The sequence below is a fragment of the Sebastes umbrosus genome, chromosome 6 (assembly GCF_015220745.1).
Source record: "Sebastes umbrosus isolate fSebUmb1 chromosome 6, fSebUmb1.pri, whole genome shotgun sequence".
Classification (NCBI taxonomy): domain Eukaryota; kingdom Metazoa; phylum Chordata; class Actinopteri; order Perciformes; family Sebastidae; genus Sebastes; species Sebastes umbrosus.
In genome coordinates, this window is record NC_051274.1 from 19,738,034 (window position 1) to 19,765,988 (window position 27,955).

Sequence of the window (27,955 nt, forward strand, 5' to 3'; positions counted from 1 at the left end):
TGTTTTAATGTCTTTACTTAAGTTACTATTATTTATTTATTCCTGGCATGTTTTATGTTACTTTATTTTAATTTTATTTATTTTTTATTTAATTTTATTTAATTTAATTTAATTTAATTTTATTTTATTTTATTTTATTAGTTTTTATTTATCCCTTCATGACCTTTATATGTATTATTTACCTAAGTTATCACCGAAAAAAAAAAAAAAGAATGATGTCAATATGTTTTAATGTCTTTACTTAAGTTGCTATTATTTATTTATTCTTGGCATGTTTTATGTTACTTTATTTTATTTTAATTTATTTTATATGTATTTGTTTTTATTTATCCCTTCATGACCTTTATATGTATTATTTACCTAAGTTATCACCGACAGAAAAAAGAAAAAAAGAATGATGTCAATATGTTTTAATGTCTTTACTTACGTTATTATTACTTATTTATTCCTGGCATTTTTATGTTACTTTATTTTATTTTATTTTATTTTATTTTATATATTTTCCACTTGTGCAATTTTGTTAATAGTCTGTTTATTGTCAATACTGTAAACTGCTCCTATTTTTCCTCCTAAAATCTGCATCTTAGTAACACCAGCTCGCACTCCAAAGCGAAGGCCCATGCAAGTCTTAACCAATCACTGAATTAATCATCTGACAAAAGCACACTAAAATATCTTCTACACTTCAATAAAAAACACAGATACCATCTCTTTGAAAATGGAGGCCAAATAAAGCCCATGTTTAATGATTCCCAAAAGATTTGATCAGAAAATACAATCCTTACATCATATCATTACAATAACTTTGCAAGAACTGCTTTTAAAAGTTCTTCACTATAAAATACTGAGATATATGTTACATCAAATAAGATATAACATAAGTACAAATAAATTTGTGTAATACAAGGTGGGTTTGACAAAAGGGACATTGTACATAATTTACAGACAAATTTAAATTAATTTCAAAACAACAGGTAAGACTTTGATCTCGAAGCTACGTGTGAGAATAAAGTAATAAAATTTAAATTATTTCTACCCTCCTAGCTAATGCCACTAATAAATGACATCTAGATGTACGAACAGTAAGTCATGGCAGTGCACAGACCAGTTTTTAGCTTAAATCTGTGAACATTTGCATCTGAAAACGGCATGCATGTTTCCTCCCTCTTTGCTTTGAGAAAATAATTTGGATTGGACAGATAATTTAGATGGTTATTAGATCCTGTCGTTCATACGACACACAGATACTGTCAGCGGGATTGGATATCAGCTGATATGTGTATCTTACCAACCAGCATTTGTTTTTGATGTTAAAATTAGCACGAGTGATATTTCAGCTGTGGTTGGCTACGACCTTTCACATTTGTTGGACACCAGACCCTTTAGAAGAAATTACAATTGACAGATTTTATTCAAAAATGCTATGTTTATATCCAGTGAGCAAAAAAGAACAAAAAACATGGAAGCTCTGAGTCACCGCTCAATATTTCGAAAACATGACAGACACATACTGTAGCTGGTAACCTTAATAATAATATATAATGTGCTTTACTGCCATGCCACTTTTTAACTAATTATTTTACTAATTTTAGTAATTTATCAGGTTATTTGCATAAAAAGGCAAACATATCATTTTGGAGTGACATTTCAGAGTGATGATTTAACAGTGAAGCCACATGAACAATCCTTTACTGGTAGTTTGATACATCCAATGTAGTGCGTTTTGTCCCTAAATTAAAAAAGGTAACACTTCACACTCATGGACTGATTGAACCCCAACAACTACACGATGACACTTTGTCAACAACTGGGATGAGTGCACATACTGGTTGTTTACAGTCTAAAAATCTGCGTTCATGTCACTCTTCTGAAACAGAAGAAAGGTCCTGGAGTAAACCAACAAATACTAAAGAATCCCTATTGTGATTTACATAAAAGTTCCCTTCCTGCAACCAATCTCAGCTGAACTATTCGTTAGTGTTTTAGGTGATGACGATGGAAGTGAGGAAGGAAATATAAACATGGGAAGTGTAATGACGGGTGCCTTAAAAAAGGAACCCCCAAATTAGAAGAGATGTACATTGTTTGAACATGTTCATCACGGTGGTCTTGCAGGATCTTGTTCATCGAACTAGAATTCCCATGATGAGCTGCACACTGAAAAGTCATACTGTATGTAGGAGCATTGACACCCCTCAAGCCATGGAGTTCCTCTGTCTTGACAATTTACTTCAACGGAAATGTTCGTATTTAGTGTCCTATGGGTTCCTCTCAGTCAAAATGTAGAGCTGTGTAAAAGATTATCCACACGACCTGGTAAAGAGAAAAAAAAAACTACAGATTAGACACCAATGATCAAATCGTATGCTTCGCAAACAGCAGATTGATTTTATAGCGGTAAGCACAGTGAACTCATTATAAGCCAATTAATAATAGGCTGAACAGAAACAAAAAACACCAACTAACCCCAAATCCTGAAAACAACAAACACGAATCTGGTCTTAAAATGAGAATTAAGATCTCATGTAGGACTGAGGACTTAAAGGGATAGTTGGGGTTTTTTGAGGTGGGGTTGTATGAGGTACTTATCCATAGTCAGTGTATTACCTACAGTAGATGACGGTCAGCACGCCCCCAGCTTGGAAAAACAGACAGGAGTACAGACACTGGAGCAAAGCAATGTACTGCTGTGGCTGGGGCTGGCAGCAAAACATATTTTAGCCACCTAAAAGAAATCAATATAAGTTTAAGTGTACGCTATATTTAGAATATTTTCACCGCTTTGCCTTGCCGTCCCACGGCCCTTTCGGACAAGAAACTGCTCTCACCAAAGCCACTAGACTCAATTGAAAAAAAAAAATAATTTTACTTCTACCCGTGTTCTTTTTGCTGATCGAGGCAGCGGTAGATCAGCAACAAGAACACGGGTAGAGGTAAAATTAAAAAAAATTTCAATGGAGTCTGGTTGCTTTGGTGAGAGCATAGATAGCGGCTTCAGTTCCCCATTGGAAACATAGACTGTCTCAAGGCAAGGTAAGCCGGCGAAAACATTCTAAATATAGCGTACACTTAAACTGATATGGATTTTTTTAGATGAGTATTTCTTTTAGGTGGCTAAAATATGTTTTGCTGCCGGCCCCGTCCACAGCTGTACATTGCTTTTCTTCCATTCTAGTACTCCTGGCAGATTCTCTAAGCCGGGGGCTTAGAGAGACCGTCATCTACTGCAGGAAATACACCGACTATGGATAAGTACCTCATACAACCCCACTTCAAAACACCCACATACTATCTCTTTAAGCGCCTATGCATTGCATGTCACTGTGCAAGTGGACTTGTCTTGATGACCAACAATGTCACCACATTTCACTTATGATTGTCTTTTGTTTGGGGCAGCCCAAAACCGAGTAAAGGGGCCTATAGAGGTGTGGTTCCTTTCTCACATCTATTCTCAGTAAGTGCTCACACATGTGAAGTACTTCTCTGCATGTTACAGATGCAGTGAAACTTTTATTTTTTTTAAATCATGAAATGTGATAAATTTAGGATCCTAAAAATGTCCAGTCTTTGATTGGTACACACTTAAACAACTTGAAACCTGAACTTGCAAATTTCTGTCAGTATAAATAAAATTCAGTTTTGTATCTAACTCAGACTGAAACCATCAAAATCCTGGTCAAGAAGTAAACATATCGAGAATACATGAAGTCTTGTTTAATTTAAAACTGAAGTAAGATAACACATAAGATGTCATGATGCTACTGAATCTGACATCCAACATGAATTAACTATCATCATATAGTATACTCGTCTTTACACTCTCCACTCTGAGAACACAGCGAAACAACTGGGTCATATTTTGAACCTCTTTTTTTTAAAGAAAGCCTAACAGGATATACCATAATTTGTAAAAAAAAATCTATATAATTTAATGAATATTAGCATCCCCACCAGAAACAGAGCAAAAGATGTCATGAAGCCTTCTTTGGTGAGTTCCCACGTGCCACCATACTCTTCCTCATCAATCTGCTGAAAGCTGCTGAAGTATACATACAGGACGCCAGCGTTGATGATGCAGAATCTAATAAGGCAAACACAAAAACATGTTAACCTTTCAGTCTTTTTCTTTGCTACAATCAGACATGATGTAGAGACCACGAGTTGAATGTTGAGACAGGCTGCACAGAATACTTACATGGCTATTCCCAGGAATCCTTTCAACGGTGCGACACCCCATATCACACCAAGGATTATTGCAATAATTTGCCGTAGCCAGTAAATCACATCTAAAAACTCGTCCTGTAAAAGAAAATACAGATTTTAAAAAAATATATAACTTGATTGAAAAGATGTAATGCTGACTTTGTATTACACATTACAATCCCCTTAATTTGATGTTCTTTTTTTCTGATGTTTCCTATGTAGGAAATGATTTTATGGTTTGTGCACGTGTTTGTGATGGAAAACTATGTCCACATCTTGCCCTGATGCAGGTAATCAGGGCTAGTCCAGCTCTAGTTCCTTCAACAGAAAAACAGACAAACTGTTCATAACATGAATGCATAATCAAATGTTTTGACTAAAACAGCGAGATTTATCTCACGTCTTGTGTCAAAGTCCTGTTTCTCCTTCTAAAATGGTGGTGCTGACCTCTGTGGTGTGGGGTCAGGGCTTTGTTTAGGTTAATTTAGGCTATGGTTAGGTGCTGCTGAGATGACTGGTGGGGGGATCAGGTTACAGTAAGGGGAAACACAAACTAAGGAGGAAAACAGCAAGAGTGACTATTAATCAACTGAAAATTATGGGCTGCAACTAACATTTATTTCCATTTTTTGATTAATCTGTTAATTATTTTATCGATTAATCGATTAGTTGTTTGGTCTATAAAATGGTGATGATGTCCTCAAATGTCTTGTTTTGTCCACAACTCAAAGATATGCAGTTTAATGTCATAGAAGGAGTAAAGAAACCAGAAAATATTCACATTTAAGAAGCTGGAATCAGAGAGTGTTGACTAATGAATAGTTAGTTGTAATCCTAGACTACTTAAAGGATGAGTGAATATGATTGAAGGCTTTTTTTATTGTCTTGATCCCTTTGAATTACAATGAGTAGTAAGTCATTAAATGTCTTGTTTTATCCACAACTCAAAGATATTAAGTTTTACTGTCATAGAGGAGTAAAGAAACCAGAAAATATTCACATTTAAGAAGCTGGAATCAGAAAATGTTGACTAATGAACAGTTAGTTGTAATCCTAGACTACTTTAGTGTGAGTGAATATGATTGAAGGCCTTTTATTGACTTGATCCACTTGAATTACAATGAGTAGAAAGTCATTAAACCCAGCATCATTTACATCTCGTCGACTTCATGGTTTTATTTTGATAAAAAGCCTAAATTAAGGGTATTATTTAGTCGTTTTGACAGCTAACACAGCCACATTAATCCTTAGCATGGCAGCTAGCTCCAAGCCAGCCGTCTCTATGAACACCTTGATAACAAATTAGGTTTATTAATAACTTTGCAGCAACTAATAGCGACAACATAACGACCAGGCTGTGTTTTGAAAGGGCATGTGACTGACCTTCTCCTCCCAGACAGCAGTACTGTTGAAGGCTTTGCTCCATGTGGGCTGTTTTACACCCCCATTCAGCAGATGACTTTCTTCTTTCCGCTTTAAAGTGCTCGTCATTCTTTGCTGTTTTCTTTCGGCTACAGACGTCGAAAAGTTACAGTCCAAAAACCTGATGAACACCTGAAGCTAGATGTAAGTCTCCAGCGCAGACTAGGGTTAGAAAGTACAGTGAAATATTAGGAGGTATTAGGGTGAATGTAGGCTGAAGCTCCGCTGATCTGACAGATTTCAGTCTCCGAACCGAAAAAAAGGGACATCTGCGCATGCGCAGTGCTGTTTGACCCCCAGCGACCAGCAGCCAATCAGAGAGTGCGACGTCTCTGCGCCGCTGCTGCCAGAAAGTGTTGGGAATCCACAGCAGCGACACTCAGTGGTCAACATCTGTAAACGCTTTACGTTTAAACCCTTAATCAGAATATCAGAAATATACTTTATTGATACAGTTGCTGTTATATAGAAGTATAAAGAAATGTATGAAAATAAAAATAAAAGGAATATGCAACATGTAAATGATGTACATAATAATACAGTATACAGTAAAACACAATATATGTAGAAAAATAAAAAATTAAGATAAAAATAAAAATAAGAATAAAAATAAGTATATTCAAAAGAATAAGAAAATAAAAATAAAGGAGTATGTAACATGTAAATTACGTACATAATGCTACAATATACAGTATAACACAATATATGTATATGTATATGTATATGTATATGTATAAAAGTAAAAATACAAATACAAATAAAAATACAAATAAAAAATAAGTTTATTCAAAAGAATAAGAAAATAAAAATAATGGAATATGCAACATGTAAATTATTTACATAATGCTACAATATACAGTATAACACAATATATGTATAAAAATAAAAATAAAAAATAAAAAATAAGTATATACAAAAGAATAAGAAAATAAAAATAAAGGAGTATGCAACATGTACATTTTGTACATAATGCTACAATATACAGTATAACACAATATATGTATAAAAATAAGAATAAAAATAGAAATAAGTATATACAAAAAAGTAAGAAAATAAAAATAAAGGAGTATGCAACATGTAAATTATGTACATAATGCTACAATATATAGTATAACACAATAGATGTATAAAAATGAAAATAAAAAGACATATAATAATAAAAATAAATAAGAAGTATATACAAAGGAATAAGAAATAAAAATAAGAAATATAAGAAATATGAGAAATATGTACAAATGTGTAGGTCAAACACAATATAGTATATAACCACTGTGTATATATATCCCAGACGTGGGATATATTAAGTGTGTTAAAATATATAAAAATAAAGGAGTATGCAACATGTAAATTATGTACATAATGCTACAATATACAGTATAACACAATATATGTAGAAAAATAAATATAACTATAAATATAAATATAAATATAAATATAAACATAAATATAAATATAAATATAAATATAAAAAGAAGTATATAAAAAAATATGAGAAATATGTACAAATGTGTACGTCAAACACAATACAAGATAATATATAACTACAGTGTAAATAAGTAAATACAAAATGCTGAGAAGTGGGATATATTAAGTGTGTTAAATATAAATGCAAAAATATCATAAATAAGAATTAAATAAGAGTCTCACATTATCAAGTTAAGGTTGTAGGTATAACGTTTATAATCAGTGTAATTATTCAGTATGTTAGTAATAATAAAAGCAAATGGTTTTCACATTACATCATAGTATAATATAATTGGAGAAAAACAACCAAAAAAAATGTTTTTTTGGTTGTTTTTTTACTATAGGCTAAGCCACATTAAAAAAAAAATCACTGAACAAATGTATGAAACCATAACATTGAATGACAATTTTTATTACTGATAATGCAAGCTTACTTTTATTTCTGTCATTCTCTCTGCTGTCCAGCAGAGGGCTTCCTTTATGCAGGTGAGCTTGACTCCAGTTATTAAAATTCTTATCTAGCTACATCCTCTCCTGAGCAACACTCTGATAGAGATCACCACAATTGCTATATTACCTAATACACTTTTGGAAAATTAAACTAAAATTAAATTAAATAGAAATAAATGAGATAGAAACAAATATTTTGTACATTGTTATGGAACAGAATAAAATATCAGTGTTCTCACACTTCAGTATGGATTCTGATGGTATTTTAATATATTTCTCAGGACATTACTTTATATATTTTGTCATGATAACAGGCAATATGCTGAAAAACAGTGTGGTTATGAATACATTCTCAAACCCCTGGATACATTCAGTGTATTTCAGTTTCTCCTTTGAGTCTTAAATGGAACCATTAAGCATCTTGTATGAGTCATTCAGGAAGATGTGGAGGATGCGTCATCATCTTTAATTTTTGTCTAATTGCATGCGTGCATAATAAACACAGCTTAATGGAAAATCAATAAAAGTCTTCTATGATGTGTTTGCAATACTCAGTAGGCTAGTAAGTGTACAGTTACAGCGACTCTGCTGGTGTAACTAATAAATGGAGAGCTTTATCTGCTGTGATATCAAAATTCCTATGAGAAGCAGTGGAAAGTAACCACATGCGTTTGAGTAGCTTTTTCATCGACATATCCTTTTTGTAGAAGGCCCACGGTTGATAGATACTACTTTCACTTTAGAGTTTTGTGAAATATTGTGCTCTTCTTTTGGAAAAGCAAGAACCATTGTTTCACCATGGCCCCATTTAGAGAGCATCACTGACTTGGGTGGGATTTTGGGGTATACATGCCTACTTACTGTAGGCAGAGAAGGGATTTCTGGCACAACTTCGCCTATACTTCCAATTGCATGCAGACAGAAAATATTCTGAAGAGGTCAGTAAGTAAAGTATATATCAACTGGATATACAGCACTATTACACAATCTTGTGGCCCTATCTTTATATATATATTGATATATATCTATATCTATATAGATATAGATATAAATATAGATAGATAGTTAAATGGCTTATATTGAGCTAGCTTGCAATGTTAAAGGGACTGTTTGTAACTTCTTACACGTATAAATCAAACCGGGTCGGTGTCCCATGCGCGCTCGCGTGTGGCTGCGCTGTTCAGACAAGACTTCAACACAAACCACATGGAAGCACCAAAACCGCAAAGTTCTATCTAGTGAAGACTGTCTTGCAAAACAGTGTTGACCGCGGTCGGAGGATGCGGGGGAGTCTCTGCTGTACTCTGCTCCTCTGCCTGCCTGCATGCCTTCACTCACACACTGCGCTTGTTCACGCTACTTTGCTCCACTCTCACGTGCATGCACGCACATTACACACTGCAGAAGAGTTAGTAGCTCTGAGAATATCTAGTGAATGTACAGTGGATGTTTGTGTAGAAATAAATGCTGCAGATCCTCCAGACCAACAGAGGTTTTCCATGTCTTGTGAAGTGACGGGGCTCCGCAGCGAGAACCGTTATCGTCTCCTACCGGGTGCCAGTGTCTCCCCTGTTTTCTCCTACCGCGGTCGGGAGGCTGAAGCAGGAAAAGCCAACACTAGGATCAGCAGTGATTCATGGAGAGACCTCCGTCTGGTCAGCTAACATTACTGCCAAGCAGGTGAAATATAGAGTGATATTGTGGTTTTAGCTGACGTGTGTTGCCTCACTGTTTTGAGCGATGCCCGTTCATGTCTATTTAGAGTAAGCACAAGTGCGAGCCCGACACTGACTTTCGTTGACTTAACGGCCACAGGTGTCGCTGTTACAACCAATTTTTGATTCTTACAAACAGTCCCTTTAATGCCAATGGAGATGCTAATCGTTAACTAGCTAGTTAGCATTACATTTAAAAAAAAAAAAGGTTCACAATATGATCTCATGTGTGGAAAATTAAACAAAAATTAAGGATGGAAACAAATATTCTATATCATGTTATGAAACAGAATAAAAAAGTGTTCTCTCACTTCAGAATGATGTTATATTTTAATATAAGTTAGCCTGTTTCTCAGGACATTGTACTGTAATGTTAGGCCCTATGTATTATTATTATCAGGTAATATGCTGGAATCAGTGTAACTAGCTATTAGCATTAATTTTTTTTAAAACAATGCTATTCAACACAAACATAATTAATTTGCCAACTTCAGATTGACAGACTATAGTAATGATGATAATAATATATATCATAATCATGTATTTCAGAATCCAATAGCATTCAATGGAGGCATTCACTTGCACTGGCTGTATTGAGGTTTATAGCAACCTACCATATAAATAGCAGAAATTTAGCCTGTATGAAATGAATTATAAAAAGAGGTGTTCATGAAGGGTCTTCTTTTTTATATTTATATGAAATAAATTAAACCCAATACAAAATAGTGAGGGCGGGCGAGGGAGGTAGGGGGTGGGAAAGGGGTAAATCAGCTGTAGCATATGAGGGGCTAAGACATTTGGATCATAATTATAAAAATGATGCAGTAGGTAAATTATCAAAAAGTGTCCCACTTTACCAGTATTCATCCTTACCAAAAATAAGTTTATTCAAGTGTGTTATTACTATACTTCTTTTAAACTTAAAATAAGAGAGTATACTTTCAGTATACTTTTTATGTACTTATCACTTATCACTTATCAGTATATTTTTGGCATCATTGGGCAAAAATCCCATAATAACCTTTCAGCATATTGTAATTCAAGTGTTCTGAGCGATAACTAGACTTCTGCACCTCCTCATGGCTCTGTTTTCAGGCTTTAAAATATCTAGCACGTGACAGGAGACTTTGGCCAATCACAGGTCATTTTAGAGAGAGAGAGCGTTCCTATTGGCTGTGCTCCGCCTGGTGGGCGATGCTTCGTATTTCCTCAACTGGTTTCAACATGGCTGCAGGGTCACAAACTTTTTCATTTTACAGCTGAACAGTACACTACAAGATGTTTCTGAAAACAATAGAGGTGAGAAACAGGCATTACAGTAACAGAATAATTGATTCATATTTGATCAGCGCTGCCTAGTTTGACCATTTTGATCAGTTTGCAAGTGATTGACAGCTGCTCAGAGACGGCAAGACTCCAGCTCGGCTCTGATTGGCTGTTTTCCTCCGGTCTGTGAAATCCTGCAGATGCAATTAGGAGACACAGGTAACCGGAGGACACTAATGGTTGCACTGTGTTATGGAGGAGACGCAGGAGGGACACTGGGTACGATTGTGATATCAAGTGGTGGGAATTAACCAAGTGCTGTACCTAAATACAGCTTTGAGGTACTTGACTGTACTTTATTTGAGTATTTCCATTTTCTGCAACTTAAAGCTACAGTAGCCAGAATGTTTTTGGCATCATTGGGTAAAAAATCCATAATAACCTTTCAGCATATTGTATTTCAAGTGCTCTGGGAGAAAACTAGACTTCTGCACCTCCTCATGGCTCTGTTTTCAGGCTTTAAAAAATCTAAAATCTTGATCAGCGCTGCCTAGTTTGACCATTTTGATCAGTTTGCGAGTGATTGACAGCTGCTCAGACACGGCAAGGCTCCAGCTCGGCTCTGATTGGTTCTTTTCCTCCGGTCTGTGAAATCCTGCAGATGCCATTATGCTTTTTAAAAACAATATTTCTTAAATTAAGGAAAACATATCCGCCATATAGTTGCAGGTATTTACCCTGTACTTGGCAGGTGCTAATTTCATTCCCTGCTTGGGGGGTTAACGCAGGACAACTTCTGACATAGTGTTTGTGTACTATCTCTTTAAGAGAGGTCACCTGGGACAGGCACAGGTGTGAGTTTGCTGTAACAGCAACATCACATTTAACCGGGGACGGTGGGAATTTTTGGTCCCTCTCTAAAAACTTGACCTCTCTTGTATTAATTTCTGGCTTAAGAAAATCTAGCCTGTGACGGGAGACTTTGACCAATCTCAGGTCATTTTAGAGAGAGAGCGTTCCTATTGGCTGGCTGTGCACCGTAGGACACAGAGGCACATGATTTATCAGATTACCTGTCTCATGCACTACTGTCAGGATATTGTGACCATTTTATAAAAAAAAAAAAAAAAAAAAAATTAAATTATATTTGCTCAATTTCCACACACTGAATACTTTTAACAATATTTCTTATTATAAGGAAAACTTATCTGCCATATAGTTGCAGGTGATTTGAATTTTTGCAGGTGCTAATTTCATCCCCTGCTTGGGGGGTTAACGCAGGACAACTTCTGACATAGTGTTTGTGTACTACCTCTTTAAGAGAGGTCACCTGGGACAGGCACAGGTGTGAGTTTGCTGTAACAGCAACATCACATTTAACCGGGGACGGTGGGAATTTTTGGTCCCTCTCTAAAAACTTGACCTCTCTTGTATTGTGGCTTAAGAAAATCTAGCCCGTGACGGGAGACTTTGACCAATCTCAGGTCATTTTAGAGAGAGAGCGTTCCTATTGGCTGGCTGTGCACCGTAGGACACAGAGGCACATGATTTATCAGATTACCTGTCTCATGCACTACTGTCAGGATATTGTGACCATTTTCTAAAAAAAAAAATAAAAAAAAATTAAATTATATTTGCTCAATTTCCACACACTGAATACTTTTAACAATATTTCTTATTATAAGGAAAACTTATCTGCCATATAGTTGCAGGTGATTTGAATTCTTGCAGGTGCTAATTTCATCCCCTGCTTGGGGGTTAACGCAGGACAATTTTTGACATAGTGTTTGTGTACTATCTCTTTAAGAGAGGTCACCTGGGACAGGCACAGGTGTGAGTTTGCTGTAACAGCAACATCACATTTAACCGGGGACGGTGGGAATTTTGGGTCCCTCTCTAAAAACTTGACCCCTCTTGTATTGTAGCCCGTGACGGGAGACTTTGACCAATCTCAGGTCATTTTAGAGAGAGAGCGTTCCTATTGGCTGGCTGTGCACCTTAGGACACAGAGGCACATGATTTATCAGATTACCTGTCTCATGCACTACTGTCAGGATATTGTGACCATTTTATATATAAAAAAAAAATATATATATATATATTTGCTCCATTTCCACACACTGAATACTTTTAACATAGGAATTGCTTTTTAAAAACAATATTTCTTAATATAAGGAAAACTTATCTGCCATATAGTTGCAGGTGATTTGAATTCTTGCAGGTGCTAATTTCATCCCCTGCTTGGGGGTTAACGCAGGACAACTTCTGACATAGTGTTTGTGTACTACCTCTTTAAGAGAGGTCACCTGGGACAGGCACAGGTGTGAGTTTGCTGTAACAAGCAACAACATCACGTTTAACCGTGGGAGCTCTTTAGTCCCCTCTCTTAAAAAAACTTGACCCCTCTCTTGTATACATTATTGGGTCAAAGTCAGTACGAGGATGTCTGACTCACTTCTGCTATCTATCTCTCTGCGCGGAGCTCAGAAGCTCTCCACGCCAACTCCACCGTCAGTGACGTCGAGGATCACGTGTCCGTCTCTTCCCTCGGTACGTCCGTCGTATTTTTCCTCCCCTCCACCACCACCACAGCCTGCTGCTTTAAACACACTGAGCTGAGAGAGACACTCGAAATAAACAAGCGCGAGGAAAAAAAGAACAGGGGTCTGCTGCTGCTGCTGTAGGGGACCAGTCCGGGTCCGGTGTCACGTTTATTATCCCCCACAGCCTATATGGACAAGTTACCATCAGTGAACCTCCACTGTGAGCTCATATCAGTGTAAACTTTTTACACCCTAAGCTGCAGACACAGAGCTCCGACTAAAAAAAAAGCCAGGTGAGTGTGCTTTTATGATACACATTTGTTCTCCAAAACTTGTGCGCGTGAAGCGTTCACCTTCTACCTCTCTGCGGCGGCTCACAGCTCACAGAGCTGCTGGCCAGCTGCATGTCTGTCGCTTTGCTTAAAATGGCGACAGAGAGAGAGAGAGAGAGAGTATAGTTGTTTTTTTTGGGGGGTTTGGGGGCTCGCCTTCTTCCTCCACTCTGAACGATGTTTTTAAAAACCCTCTAATAATGCAACCCGAGCCCATTAAGTTGGGACTCACTCCGCCTAAACTTGTGAGCGGAAGATGAACACGCATCATTTTAGGAAATGTTTTGACGCTGCTGCGCTCAGGGGACGATACTGTCCAACCACTCTGTGTTGCTGCTGTTCCACTATATCAATATACCGCTCATGTTTTAAAGAAATAGTTTTTTTATACTGGGAGCAAATTATTTTTTATTAAAGTCAGTAAGATTTTTTTTTAGGCAGATTTCTTCAGTCTTGTCCGATGAATGAAGTAGTTATGACTAATAATGTTTTTCCAGAGTTGCTCTATGATAATTCTGAAAGTAGCCTAATTAAAGGTGAGCTTATGTTATTAGGGCTATATTTCTATTTTATTGTCGGATAAAATGTTTTTTTTTTCCACAGTTTAAAATCAAGGTTGACACTTTTTATAAGCTCTCTCTGTGTATATATATATATACTGTATATACTGCTCCTATTTTTATACTTCCTTCTATTTAAATGGTTAATATTTTCTTACACTTTTTAAAGCTTTTTTTTACTGTGTTAGCTGATGCATTTTGTTTTTTGCACTATCCCCTTTGCTGCATATACTGGGAGCAAATAAATTATGTTATATTAAAGTCAGTAAGATTTTTTTTAGGCAGATTTGTTCAGTCAGTTCCTATGAATGAAAAAGTTAGAAATCACCTCCCATCATCAGTTATGATTAATAATGTTTTTCCAGAGTTGCTCTATGATAATTTTGAAAGTAGCCTAATTAAAGGTGAGCTTATGTTATTAGGGCTGTATTTCTATTTTATTGTCACATAAAATGTTTTTTTTCCCACAGTTTAAAATCAAGGTAGACACACTTTTCATAAGCACTATATAAGATAAGATATACTTTTATTGTCCCCGTGGGGAAATTTTTCCAACTGCAGTTACAAACACTATATTAAAACAGCATAAACAACAATAACAAACGATTCCACACAAGACAGTGAAATAGTTCCACAGAAACAGATGTTTCAACACATACACAGTCCACGTACATAATGGCACATACAATCAAACACACCATGGCAGGTATTGCACCCAGGTAGTGCACTGCACCGTCTACCGTCTTGCCCATATTGCACAGACAATGTACCCATGTACCATAAGTTGATGCTTTATTCATTCATTCATGGTTTGTTTAATAGGGACCAATACAATGTACATGCACAACTTAAAAACAGCTATCTTATGCCAGTATCATATAGTGCTTATAGCGGATGCTAATTTGCAACACCTGTCCCTAGAAGGGCTTTTTGTGAAAATAAGAGATTAAAACAGGAATGGAAACAGGAAAAATGAATAAATAAATACAATAAAGCACACATTTAAAAACATAACATGTAAAAACTAGACATGTTCCATGTTGCCTATAACAGTCAGCGAGTCTGCAGGCTCTTGCATGGGGTTATTTATCATGTCAGTGTTGTCATGAGTGAGTGTGACTCCAGGGATTAGTGCAAAGCTTTCCCAGACAGCTAGTTTGTGTCTGATGTCCACGTGAGTCCCAAGCATAGACCAGCAGCTTAATCCACCTATCTATTTATCACCCACAGTGGTTCACCTTTTACTCTTAAAATAGGCCTGTTTCCAGACTATTGTTCATGATCATTTGGCTAGTTTTTTCATATTAGGACTTGTTAATTGGTACAACAGTTTGTCATTATTAGTGGTATTTCATAGTGTTGCTGTGGTGATGCTTTGGCCGTACATCTCATTGAATAGTCTCCCCCCCATCTCTTTCTCCTTCTCCCTTTCTTTCCCTCAGTTCTAGGTTTGCAGCTGACACTTTCTATGAAAGGATTAATCAGTATGACACTTCCTGAAATCTTATTTTGGCCTTGCACTTTTGTTCATTTCACATCTTTTTTTTTTGCTTTTCTAATGACAACTTTATGAAACTGAGCATTTCGTTGTGTGTGTGTGTGTCGATCCTTCAATACTGACTTTTCATCTCTGTGTTGACCCATGTAATGACAATTTCCTTCCAGATCTCAGACTCAAGAGCCCCTCTTTTTAACAATCTTGCGAGGAGAGCATTGCGATCAACTCACACGTCCCAGAGCAAGCGGGTTTGGGTCAGCAGCAGTAGCAGCCTTCTTGCTCTGCTTGGCTGGTTAACAGCTTGTGATGTCAGCCATTTTAGGTTGGACAGCACAGAGCATGGTGCTCCGCCATTTTTTTCTCTCCCTCCCCTCTCTCAGCAACTCAGTTTTAAAACGCATGCACTGGCAGTGGCCACAGCAATGCAGCCGTTTGCAAACCCACGCAGCCATCCGCTCCCTGACCTGAGAGCAGCCCAAGCGGGACTCAGGAGCAGATGGAATGACACTGTAGGAACACCGTCATTGAGGTTTCCTTATATTGTTGCCAGTGTTGTATAAAGACTGAAATGGTAGTGGAGAGAAGTTCAGACGCACAGATTGGTGAGCCGTGTTTGTCGGCAGATGCATGAGTGAAACCCTAGAGTTGATTGACAGGAGGAGGTTAGTTGGAGCCATGTCTGTTCAAGGTGGGAGTAAATTCAGTGGCAAGACGAGTGTGTTTTGGGACACGGCGAAGGATTTCTGTTTTGCTACAGAGGAGGAAAAAAAGCAAAGGGTTTGTGTTTTGGAAGAGAGACTCGTAGATGGCGAAGGGGTTTGGTGCAGACTTGATAATTAGCTGGAATACACTTGGGGATAGAGGTGGTCCCTCTCTGAAAGAGAGAGCATCTGCCAGATTTTCTATCCACGCCTGCGTCGCCTACAGTGAATACAGGAACGCTGCACGCCTCAGGCCGCTGCAGGCCGAACACAAGAGCCACAGAGAGCAGAGGGCAGCAGCCCAGGCAGATGTCAGGACAGTTAACAGGAAGAGACGCCATCAGCTCTGGCCAATAGCGTGCCTTGGCGACGGCGACCACACCTAGCTTGGAGACATCAACACCGCGTGAGGGAGGCACTGAAATAGGAGCAGGGCAGGGACTCTCCAAATACCACTCACAGGGGCGTGTGGAACAAACAAGCCGCGCTAGAGCCAGCGACTGGATGGCATAGGGAGATGTGCGTGTAGGTCTGAGTAACCATGTGTGTTTACCCACACGCATGTGCTTTAGAGAAATAAGCTGGTGGGAGAGAGACAGAGAGGGGGTAGGAGGTGGTTGCCATGGGGACAGTAACACACCAGTGGCGCTGCCGACCTGTCTCCCTGGGCCAAACTTGCTCGGAGAGGGAGGAGAAGAAGGAACGGTGGGAGGGAGGGAGCAGAGAGGGAGGGGGGAGTGAGGAGACGAGTGTGGAAGCAAAGAAATGGAGCAAACAAGGAAAAGGCTGTTAGCATTTGTTACACATGTAGATATCAACATCACACCTGTATTCTCAGCTAGGTGAGGAGTAGTTCAGTTAGCACGCAGCTACGCTATGCGGCCGAGCTGTAGGATTTCTAGTGAGTGCTATTATTGGCCCGCGCTCAGAGGACGTAGCCCAGGCCCGAGACAAGAGTCAGGCCAGGGGATGAAAGGAGGTCACGCTGTGCTGAGCCATTGATGAGGTGTAGATACTGTATGAACCAGGAGGACATTGTCTTTGTGTGTCACTGCACTGGGAGATCTCTGACTCTTCACACACACAGGAAAAAATGGCAGCTTCAATACCTCGGTAAACAAACCTCAAACACACACACACAGGCATGCAGGCTGCCACCCCCGCACGCCACATACACACAAACGCGAGCACACATCCCCTCCCTCTAAACCCCCCCCCCCCGCCCACCCCACCTCACCTCACCTCATCTCATCTCTCCACTCTCACAAGAAACCCACACATGCAAACCCTGACACATATAACGGGACACCATAACCACACGGTCAGTCAACGTATGTGCAGCATTCAAATTAAAGTTGCTGGCCGATGCGCTCACACCGGTGAGTCAACACGACTCGTCTGGCATTGCTGAGACATGAGCTGCCCATATTTCGACTCGCCGATAACAGCCAGGCTGGCTTTGTGCATTGTTTCACCTCACCTGTGCGAGGCCTGTGGGTCTCTGAGGCCCGACTTTTGTCTGCAGATGTGTTCACACCGTTGTGGTGTTAGATTTTTCTCACATGCCATCAGTGTTTGATGTGAACTTTGTCGCCATTGTGTCTTTCAGTCTGTCGATATGTGCAAATGGGATTAGTTTGAGTGATAATTTTGCATGATGAGACCCTGAAGTGCATGTGTGTGCACATATACAGACACCGAATCTGAACTTCAGGTTATGTCCACTGGCTGAAGAGCTCGGGTTGGAACATTCCAGGCTTTGCAGTGCAGCGAGGAGGGAGGGAGGAGGAGGAGGAGGAGGGAAGAGGGACTGTGTGATTGTAGTTTGGAGCAAGAAGGGGGCGTTGAAGAGCGGGGGTTAGCAGGGTGGGGTGGTGTTGGCTGGTCGGAGGGGGGTATCAGGGAGGAAAATTCCTCACCGAAACACCTCAGTGCTTCCTCCACGACTGTTAACACCCCTCCTTCCCTCGCCTCCTCACCCCAAACTGGCTGCCCATCCCCCACCATCCTCTCTTCCTCTCTCCTCTCCTCTCCTCTCCTCTCGCTTGCCCACCCAACAGAACCACGTGATGGATGGCTGAGACTGCCCACCCATAAGCTTTTGTGTTGGTCATGTGACCAGCCTGCCTTGGCAGAGCGGTGCCCCCTGATGCAGAACTGAATGGCAGGGGAGCAGGAGGGGTGCACGACAGCCCGGCTGAGGGGCAGTCACTCTCTCTGGGGGGTGCACGGGGGAACAAGGGGCATCACGTTCCCTCCACAGTAGCAAACTTCATTTGCCTGTTAACCCCTCACACTCAAAGAGTCTCTCTCTGGTGGTGACAAAACAGGCAAAGATAACCAATTTGATGTCCAATTAAGTTTTCATCACAGGCTCGATAAAGTATCTCATTAGTGGTTGATTATTCATGGTTTTGCTTTCATAAAATTCAGAAAAGTTAGTATGTAGACTGGAGATAAGCTGCACGTGAAGTTACTAAAAAGAGGTTGTGGGCGTTTGAATGCAGGAAAGTGAACTCTGTATACCTTCGCTCAGTTAGTGTGTGAAAGGGCATCTGTAACACCCCAGTCCTGTGAGGGCTAACTGGGTTTTGAGCTAATGTACCATGACCTTTATGTTGCAAAGCAACGCTGTGTGTGTGTGTGTGTGGGTACAAAAAACACAAGAGAGCATTTGCTGTTTAACAAGTTATATGTGATTGGTGGTTGGTGGATTGTACGATGACACTGACTTGGAGTATGCTGGCCACGTGATGGCGAGATGTGGTGTGGCAGCAGCATTGTACACAAAGAGTTTAGTCTGAAACTAGTCCCAGACAAGTTTAACATGTGCATGGGACTGCTCTGTTTGTGCATCAGAAGGCCAAGATTATTTTAGATCCGGGCCGCCTACCAGAAAAGCTGAATTTGTTAGTGAAGTATCTTTGCACAGGGAGGGGTTGGAAAGGTTTTTAGGGTTTTCCTGTTAAACTTCTCTGAGCCGTTGAACTTTTGTGAGCTTTTGCGGCTCTGTGTGTGAGGTGTCATGTCGGTGCAGAGTGATTGGGAGAGTAATTGCCCTACAGCTGTCCTCCAATACTGCATCACCGTCAGAGGGGGGGGGGGACGACCCTCCTCCACAGGAAGCTTCGCCATTTTGCATTGGAGACAAAGGGGTGATGTGAAAATTTAAAGATTCACATTCTTACGCGGGTCTGTTTTTCTATCTGTGCTAGTGTTGGGCGCCATTTTTCCCATGCAACATCTGTTGAACCGCCCACTTGCGCGATTGTCAAGTAGACCCTATCTTAAGCATCACATTCACAAGTGAGCATTTCTGTGGCAATCTTTTATAAAAGGTGTTCATTGAAGCTACAGAGGCGCTGGATTAAAAAAGAAAAAATTACAGAATGTGCTCTCACTGTGGGGGTGTGTCTGAACGAGGGGAAGTGAGACAGAGTTGTGTGGGGGAGGGGAAAGAAGGGGGTAGGACAGGAGCTCTCCCAAAAAGCCTTGAGTGTGGGAGCAGACTGAGCTTGTTTGAATGCCCTCATAAAAGAGATAGCATTGAGTTTCATGGGACGGGGGAGTTGAGGAGAAGACTTGATTTTAAAGGCTTCACCTGAATCTTGTCACACGGTCTTATTATTACCTGTGCTGTTGATATTTTACCTGGAAACATCCAGCTGTGCATGATTTTCTTCCAGCTGAGAGGAAACTGGCTTGTACTGAGTAGCGTAAGATATCCTATCTCATTTCTCCTCCTTGAAATCTGTCTTTGAAATGTAACATTTTACGCCACAAACCAAACCATGACTGAAACTAAAACGTGTTACTCTCTCTCTCGTTCCTAGGTATTCCCTTTTAAATTTGCAGCGAGAACTACAAGTGGACCTATGGACATGTCCTGCTGTCCTCCTTCCCCCGTGCCTGGTCTATAGTCAACCAGAAACGACCCACATTCCCACCCACACCCCATTCCCAGCCATTTGACTCCACCACCCTGTGGTCCCACCATGGCCAGCAAGAGGAAGTCTACGACTCCTTGTATGATCCCCAGCAAGATCATACGCCCAGCAGATGAGGCTGAACGGGATTCTCCGGGTCTTCTCCATCATTCCAGGATTTCTGGAGTGGGCAGACATAGCCCGCTCGACCCTGGAGAGTATTCCAAACCAGAGGCGGGGGACGCCGGCAAAGATGGCGTTGGCACTTACACCTGTAAGCCTTGTAACTTTGAAACCCACGACCTTAACTTGTTCTTGGATCACGTGTACTCCGGGCACCCAGACTTCCGAGCGGACCCCAGCTTCTTCTGTGTGAGCTGTGGGGTTTCAACGCCCAAATTTGAGGGTCTGGCTCTGCATAACGCCAGGGTTCACCCCAGCACATTGACCATGATTTTGCGGCTGAGGAAGTTGGACACGAGGGCAGTGGTGGAGCAGAGTCTGGTGACTGGGGCAGAGACGGGGAAGGATAGCGAGATCTCCATCACCAAAACGCCGATTATGAGGATGCTGAAGGGCAAATCGGAGTCTAAACGGATAGTGGTGTCTCACCCGGTTTCAGACGAGCCTTCCTCGGACCCTCACTCTATCTCTGCGTCCAGAGATACGGAGAGAAAAGTGCCGGCTACAGTGACCGTCACCCATGTTCCCACAATTGTCCACAATGGAACGACCAAGGTCACTCTGCCCTCAGCGATCCAGATAGTCAACGGCTCTGGAGCATTACCGATGCTCAAGACTCCCATCACACAGGTGGGTGGTAGTTCATTCTGTCTCGTTATGGTAAAGTGTGTTGAGATTTGACTCGGATTAGTCAATTAAGATCATTTTATTCAGATTCCTTTAAATCTGTTTCCTAAAGGTGGTCTCAGTGGTTCAAAGCAGAAGTCTTCATCAATCTGCACCAATCACAGCCTCCTCAATTTCCTCTACTTCGTATTCAACCTCCAAAAATCTCCCCAAGGTAATTGTTTTGATTTATTTTTTTGTGTCAAGAGTGTTATGAAGTTAATTAGAGATCCAATAACGTTTCCACATTTCCCCCTCCCAGGTGATGATTCCTTTGAGCAGCATCCCTACCTACAGTGCCTCCATGGACTCCTCTTCCTTCCTGAAGACCTCCTTCAGTAAGTTCCCGTACCCCACAAAGGCGGAGCTCTGCTACCTGACAGTGGTCACAAAGTTCCCTGAAGAGCAGATCAAGATCTGGTTCACAGCCCAGAGACTGAAACAGGGCATCAGCTGGTCTCCTGAGGAGATCGAGGAGGCCAGGAGGAAGATGTTCAACACCATCATCCAGACTGCACCTTCCACCTCGCACAACCAGACCCACAGTCACCATAGCCAACAAACCATCACAGTCCTGCCTGCCTCGCTGGGGGCCACTGGGATCCATCAATTCCTGCAGGGCTCTCTTGTCAGCCAAGGAGGGGTGATCGTCACGCAGCCTGTAATGGCAAACGGTATCCAGGTCAGCAGTGCTCCTGTGGCGCTGGCTGTCACACCTAAGCCCCAGGCAGCAGCTCGCCCCATGATGCAGGCCCGACCCACTGCAGCCCTGGTGGCAGACAAAGGCATCAGCATGGTGGTGGGGACGGTGGGCAGCAGCAGCACTGGGACTAACATCATTAGCAGCAGCAATAGCAGTAGGAGTGGGAGAGGGGGCATTAGCAGTATTATTACGAGCAATCAAGCTAGTGTCATCAACCTTAGTGTAGGAAGCAGTAATCTTAAGGTTAGCAGTGTCAACGGTAAACACAGCGGCGCTAATGCAGTCCGCAATAATGTCACCAGCCACGTAAATGCTAAGGACACTGATATCAGGAAAGCCAATAACACCAGCATTGTGAGGAGTGACAACAAAGTGACCACAGAAAGTAAAAACGCCCCAGACAGCAAATCTAATAACAGCAAAACAGGCAGCGACGGACAGAAGAGAAAGGACACCAACAGTAGCAGCAACAAGAAGAACACAACTAGCACAGATGATGTCGACCGTACTACCAGTGACTCTCCAAACATCAAAGTGGAGGAGGCGTCCTCCCCTGCCTCAAAGTCTTCTTCCCCCTCTCCTGCAGCTCCTTCGGGTAACACACCTGGCTTAGTCAACGCCTTCCTGGACCCCAGCTTTTTCAAGGGCAAGAAGTCTCAGGAGCAGCTCAGCGCTCTGAAGGACAGCTTTCTGGCCGGCCAGTTTCCCGACCAGGAGGAGGTGGACCGCCTCATCGGTCTGACCGGGCTCACGGTACGAGAAGTCCGCAAGTGGTTCAGCGACCGCCGCTACCACTATCGCAACCTCAAAGGTTCACGCGCCAGCACAGGGGGACAGAGTAAGTCTGGCAGTGCAGCGGGAGCAGGGAGCGGTTCAAGCACGCCGGGGAGCAGCAGTGCCAATCCCGTGGATCTGTCTGAAAATAGCAGCAACTCCGGTGCAAAAACTCCCCAGCACAGCTCTGCACCCCTGAGCCCGGCTGCATCACAGACTCCAACCTCTCCCACCACACCTTCCCGCCGACTCCCCAGAGCTCCTTCTCCTGATTTCACCGCTATCCGCTACAAGGAGAGAGATCCTCACCAGGTGTGTAATAAGCTACGGGCATAAAATGTTGTGTTCCATGTGATCCCTCGGTTCTTGGTCTGGAGCTGCCGATTGTTTGCATTATCATATATTAAATTATTATTTTTTTTAATTAAAGGGGAATTCCACTGGTTTTTGCACATCAAAGTCTGTTTACAGGTTTGAATTCACACTAGAGCAGCGGCGAAGTGTGGCCTCCGGCAAGCAGCCATGCAATGTCTATGAAAAGCCGTGGCTGCAACCGTTTGATTCTGCAGTGAAATGCAGCCAAACAAACTTTGGGAAAAGTTTAACTTTTAGTGGCAAAGTTCAGACGGCTAGTGCCCGACGCGGATCAGTAAACAGATCCTGTGACTCCTGTGATATGTTGACCTATGTTACAAAGAATTTCTTCCCGCCTGAAACATGTGAATACGCCTCCCGGCTGCAGAAAGAAAACTGTAATTAATGTGGCGTGCTGCACTTGATGTGGGGGGGAATTATTTCATTGTGTGAAAAAAAGTTTCAAAAAGAAGAAGTGAGATTATCGGACATCTGTGGTGCGTTCCTCATTTCTGTTTGATGCTACCGGCTCAAGGCTACATTAGCAGCTACAAGCATCACACACAGTCCATTAATAAATACACAGTCCATTAATAAATACACAGTCCATTAATAAATACGATGTCTGAAAAGAAAAAAACAACAACCTAAAAGCCGCTGACAGGGTGAGGTTTGAGGCCTGGTTTGCTTGGTTTTGACGCGCTGCCAAAATGATTCACTGAGATTCATAAATACATTAACATATGATCAACTTATTATAACGTGCACAAAATTATAATCGGGATAAACAGCGATTTAAAAAAAGTAGCAACAAAACATTTGGCAAACCCACTCACCCTCTCGCACCGAGGTAACAGCTGGTTATATTAAGAGTGCCGCTCATATCTATGTGACACAACTCTCCCAATACATTGTGATCTCACAAAATAATAAAAGACTTTATCACAAATACTAATGAATACCAGTACCAAAAATATTAACCATCGCAAACCTTATTAACATAACTACAAACGTCACTCCTGTCTGACTTCGTTCATGGCTCCTACAAACTGTTTATTCTATAAAAGGCCTGAAAATAGTGAAAAATGCCCATCTTCATCATCAAATGTCTTGTGGTGAAGAAAAAGCAACAAATCATCACAGTGAATGTTTGGCACTTAAATGAATAATCGAAAATCAAAATTGTTGCTGATTAATTTTCTTGTTGATTCTACTCAGTTCTTCCACATTTTTGACTTTGTCCTTTCCTGTCTTGTGTTCAGTTAAAGGCTCTAGATGCCAGTTTTGAGCAGGATCCTGAGCCAGAAGGAGAGGAAGTGGACAGACTGCGATCTGAGACCAAGATGACCAGGAGGGAGATCCACGGCTGGTTCTCCGACAGGAGGAAGAGAGTGGCAGCTGAGAAGAAGAGAGAGGAGGCGGAGCGGGCTTTGAGAGAGGAAGAGGGGGAGATGGAGGTCGATGGGGAGGAGAGACAGAGAGAGGACGGCTCACCAGAACTGAAAGTCAACCCTATTAAAATCAACCTGAAGATGCTCAAGGTGACAGAGGCCAACGGCAAAGCAGAGGGTGAAGGGTTGGATAGCGTGCCGCCTGCATCCTCCCCAGGCCCCACTCCATCCTCCACCCACAAACCACCCCAGTCCTCCACCCCAACACCCAAACCATCCCACTCCCCCAAACCCAACGCCATCCGAGGTAAGAAGACGGCGGAGCAGCTGCAGATGCTCAAACAAGTCTACGCCCGCACCCAGTGGCCCAGCGCTACTCAGTACGATGAAATGATCTCCACCACCGGACTGTCCAGACCCGAGGTGGTGCGCTGGTTCGGGGACTGTCGCTACGTGCAGAAGAACGGCCAGCTGAAGTGGCTGGAGACTTACCAGACTATGGCTCTGGAAGAGGGCCTCCAGAAGGGGAACACAGAGATTCTCCAGGCCCACCACGACGACCACGGCAGCCTGGAGGAGCCACAGGTACAGACAACAACAAATAGTGTTAGCACATTTTTATTTAGAGCCGTTCAACGGGTCTGACAACTGAAACCTGAGAAGCTTTTGCTGCTATGATAAAAGATATGACACACTTTCACTATAGCTAACTGCTCTGTAGGAGAAGATGCACTCATATCCAAAGTGTCTCTTGTTGACACTGTACTTTTTTTAGACTTTGAGAGATGCACATTTTTAACTGCTTCAAGACCAGTTCAGTTATTATGAGTTACACACACACAAGATATTTTGGGGACTTAAATGCAAATGTGATAGACTCAACTTTCACTTCCTAATTGTGCATGAGAGTGTGTATCAGCACGTTGCATAATTCAGCTCAGTAAATCATTTACAGCTTTTTTTTTTTATGTGATTGATTTTCATGAATGAATTTAAAACAAATAATTTACCAAAACTGGTAATTTATAGTAAACCAAATAAAAAATGTTTAAGGCACTTTTTATTTTAACGCAAATATTTGCACTTTCACATTCTCTAATTTTGCTATTGTAACACTGTTTTTAGCATTTACCATCTTCCTGATATTGTCACAGTGGCACTGTTCAATAATAGTTACATGAAGTCACTTATCATGAGGCCAAACCTCTGCAATGCCCGTCCTTTTAACGTGGAGCTGTGCGCTAACACTGTTTATTCTTTATCTGCAGTTGCAGGAACTGGCTCAGGCTTGTGGTTTAACAGCGGACTTGGTGCGACATTGGTTCTCCACTAAGGCGTCTTTGCCTCGGTTGGAACAAACTGCTGCCGCTCATGCGACAGAACCAAGCCCTGGCTCGCCAGACGCAGCAGCTGAGCCACGATCAACAGGCTCCTCCCCCCTGGAGCCGCAGCCAGGAGGAGGGACGGAGGAGAAAATGGAGCAGTCGGTGTGTGGTGTTGCAACAGAAGCGGAGGAGGCCGACGCTGACAAGACTGTGAATCCTACTAAAGGTAGTCTTTTTAGTGTGATGGATACAGTAATGAAGTCGATTATTTTCTCGATTCTCACTCCATAACCTCAAGATGTTCAATTTACTGTCATATATGACAAAGAAAAGCATCAAATCGTCCCATTTGGGGAAACTGGAACCAGGAAACGTTTGACATTTTTGCTTGAAAAATAACTGAAATGATGAATCAATTATCAGAATAGGTGCAGATTAAATTTCTTTCAATCTTCTATCGATAAATCAACGATGAAGTAAAATGAAATACAAATGAGTTGTGCAAAATTAATTTCTGATTGTGATGGGGGAAAACTGGTTGTTAAATGGTGATAAACAGAGATGACTCGTAACCATAACATGTGTAATTGTCTCTCAGGTGAAACGTGAAAACACACAATGATCATAATTATGAGTAACGAGGCATGCTGTGACAGGCGTGTGGCGTCTGCCACCGGTAACACTGTGTATAATCACGAGGAAAATTTCTACTCGTTATTCTCTGGAGCATGTTGTCAGGGTGATGGATTTTTAATTTCTTTTTTTTTTTTTTTTTTAATTACTACAGGAACCGATTGAGGAGGCGCTTCGTCTGAGGATGGAGTTCACAACGCAGGTGGTCTTTGTGTCGGGAGTCTGAGGAAAAAGGCGGCAGATGCAGTTGTAACAGGATCACTGGATGGAAACCATCCTCAGCCATCCCTCTCTGTCACACCCCTAGAGGTAGGCATGACCTCCCCCACACCGTGAGATGGACGCTAAAGCCACTAACCCCCCCCTCCACATCCATCCACCCACACCCTGCCCTCCTCCTCCCGTTGTGTCGCTACACAGACCTCCTCCAGTATCCTCCCGCCCGCCATTTTCCCTTCAGAAGGAAGTTCCAGTAGAGACTGAAGTGCAGGAGTGGATGTGGTGGAGGGAGGGGCCGGGCTGACACCGTTTCTCCGCCTGCCTGCTGTGATGAGAGAAAGGAAGAAGGAAAAAAAAAAAAAGGGTAGATTTGGAGGAAGAAGAGGAGGGAAAAGGGAGAAGTGTGGTGGGACCTCAGCAGATGTTGATCAGGGGTGTGAGGGGGGGTTGGGTTTTTAGACTGTTCTCGACCAAATCAACCCTCAGACGAGGATCGACGGAGTGCTGACAGACTGCTCATAGCTTGTTTTGGGGTACGAAAAAACTGCACAGCTCTTTGCTGCAGGGTGCTTGCCTTAAAGGCCTTAAAAAGTAAATCAAATGACCCTTCTTTTTCCATCGTGCTATCTTCATACTCCCTTTTTTCCACCGACTTGCACTCATACACTTTGTCTTCAAGTTTGCAGCTTACTTTAAATGTGCTAGCTAGGCTGTTCATAGTGAAAGACAGCACTGATGTTCATTTGATCATTTCTTTTTATCTTTGTACTCACTTTTCATTTTCTATCTGTACATATTCGGTTAAATAGGACATGAGTTTGGGGGTGGGGTGGGAAAAAACGTCTGGACTTCTGTCATCCAAAGAGGGCAAGCACCCTGTTGTGTTCACAACATAGTAGACTATATGGAAATCTGGTTTTGTGTCGTAGCATCAAGTGCTTCTTTACGTCACCGAACGTGTGCGTCCGTTTGTTTTTATGGAACTTTCCTATGAAATAAATTTGACTGTAGAAGAACTGTGAACTTTTACCAGAGTTCCATACTTAATGCTTGATGTATAATTTTTACAGATGGTATTTGCAGAATAAACAGAATGTAATAAATTTGCAGCTTCAAGAGTCTTCCTCGTGGTGTAAAATAATAAGTACTGAAAGGTTCTGCGGGAGCCAACAAAAGGCCTCTTGTTTCAGGCTGCAACTAATAATGAACGTCATAAATCTGTTGAGTTTTCTTCATTAATAATTTATAAAATATCAGAAAACAGGCGTTGACAATGACTACGTTCCAAATCACATCCTTTTACTTTTAAAACATACTGCAGCGGCCCTTACAAAGTACTCTTTCATGTAGTATGCATACAATTGGGACACTTCATCACAACAGTGCGCCTTGAACTTTGACGCTCTTGCTCATGCAGTATATCCGCTGTGCAGAGGATTGTGGGTCAAAATAGCCAGCAAATCATGCTGGGTTGCACACTGCAAAATGTGAGCGGATGTAGTAGGACATCCTGGTATTTTTGGCATACTGCTTTTGACATATTTGGACAAACTGTTCCAACATCTGTTTCTGGCATACTAAATAGTATGGTAGTATTTGTATTGGAACGCACAGAATGAATTGCATC

At 41.4% G+C, this 27,955-nt stretch overlaps 2 protein-coding genes across 3 annotated transcripts; one reads left to right on the forward strand and one right to left on the reverse strand.

Moving 5' to 3' along the window:
• Positions 1-709: 709 nt before the first annotated feature.
• Positions 710-5,934, reverse strand: rab5if (RAB5 interacting factor). Its single transcript, XM_037773445.1, has 4 exons — positions 5,587-5,934; positions 4,196-4,299; positions 3,952-4,081; positions 710-2,313 (listed from the first exon to the last, which is right to left on the reverse strand). Exons 1-4 carry the CDS (start codon positions 5,692-5,694, stop codon positions 2,272-2,274), a joined length of 384 nt encoding a protein of 127 aa, XP_037629373.1. The 5' UTR covers positions 5,695-5,934; the 3' UTR covers positions 710-2,271.
• Positions 5,935-12,844: 6,910 nt separating this feature from the next.
• Positions 12,845-27,437, forward strand: zhx3 (zinc fingers and homeoboxes 3). 2 transcript variants are annotated; one of them, XM_037772120.1, is made up of 7 exons: positions 12,845-13,070; positions 19,988-20,893; positions 21,003-21,104; positions 21,192-22,718; positions 24,023-24,736; positions 25,420-25,702; positions 26,264-27,437. In XM_037772120.1, exons 2-7 carry the CDS (start codon positions 20,150-20,152, stop codon positions 26,272-26,274), a joined length of 3,381 nt encoding a protein of 1,126 aa, XP_037628048.1. In that variant the 5' UTR covers positions 12,845-13,070; positions 19,988-20,149; the 3' UTR covers positions 26,275-27,437. The 2 variants fall into 2 exon arrangements, with proteins under 2 accessions (XP_037628048.1, XP_037628047.1); XM_037772119.1 differs by lacking the exon at positions 12,845-13,070 and adding an exon at positions 13,077-13,356.
• Positions 27,438-27,955: the final 518 nt, after the last annotated feature.

Bases quoted from the DNA above. Each gene is read 5' to 3' on its own strand.
- rab5if (XM_037773445.1), bottom strand. From the start codon at position 5,694: ATGACGAGCACTTTAAAGCGGAAAGAAGAAAGTCATCTGCTGAATGGG. The intron at 4,300-5,586 runs GTCAGTCACATG...TTTCTTTTACAG, and splicing joins CTGCTGTCTGGGAGGAGAAG to GACGAGTTTTTAGATGTGAT. The intron at 2,314-3,951 runs GTGGGGATGCTA...TCTCTTTACCAG, and splicing joins CATCTTTTGCTCTGTTTCTG to GTCGTGTGGATAATCTTTTA.
- zhx3 (XM_037772120.1), top strand. From the start codon at position 20,150: ATGGCCAGCAAGAGGAAGTCTACGACTCCTTGTATGATCCCCAGCAAG. The intron at 20,894-21,002 runs GTGGGTGGTAGT...TGTTTCCTAAAG, and splicing joins TCAAGACTCCCATCACACAG to GTGGTCTCAGTGGTTCAAAG. The intron at 24,737-25,419 runs GTACAGACAACA...CTTTATCTGCAG, and splicing joins GCAGCCTGGAGGAGCCACAG to TTGCAGGAACTGGCTCAGGC.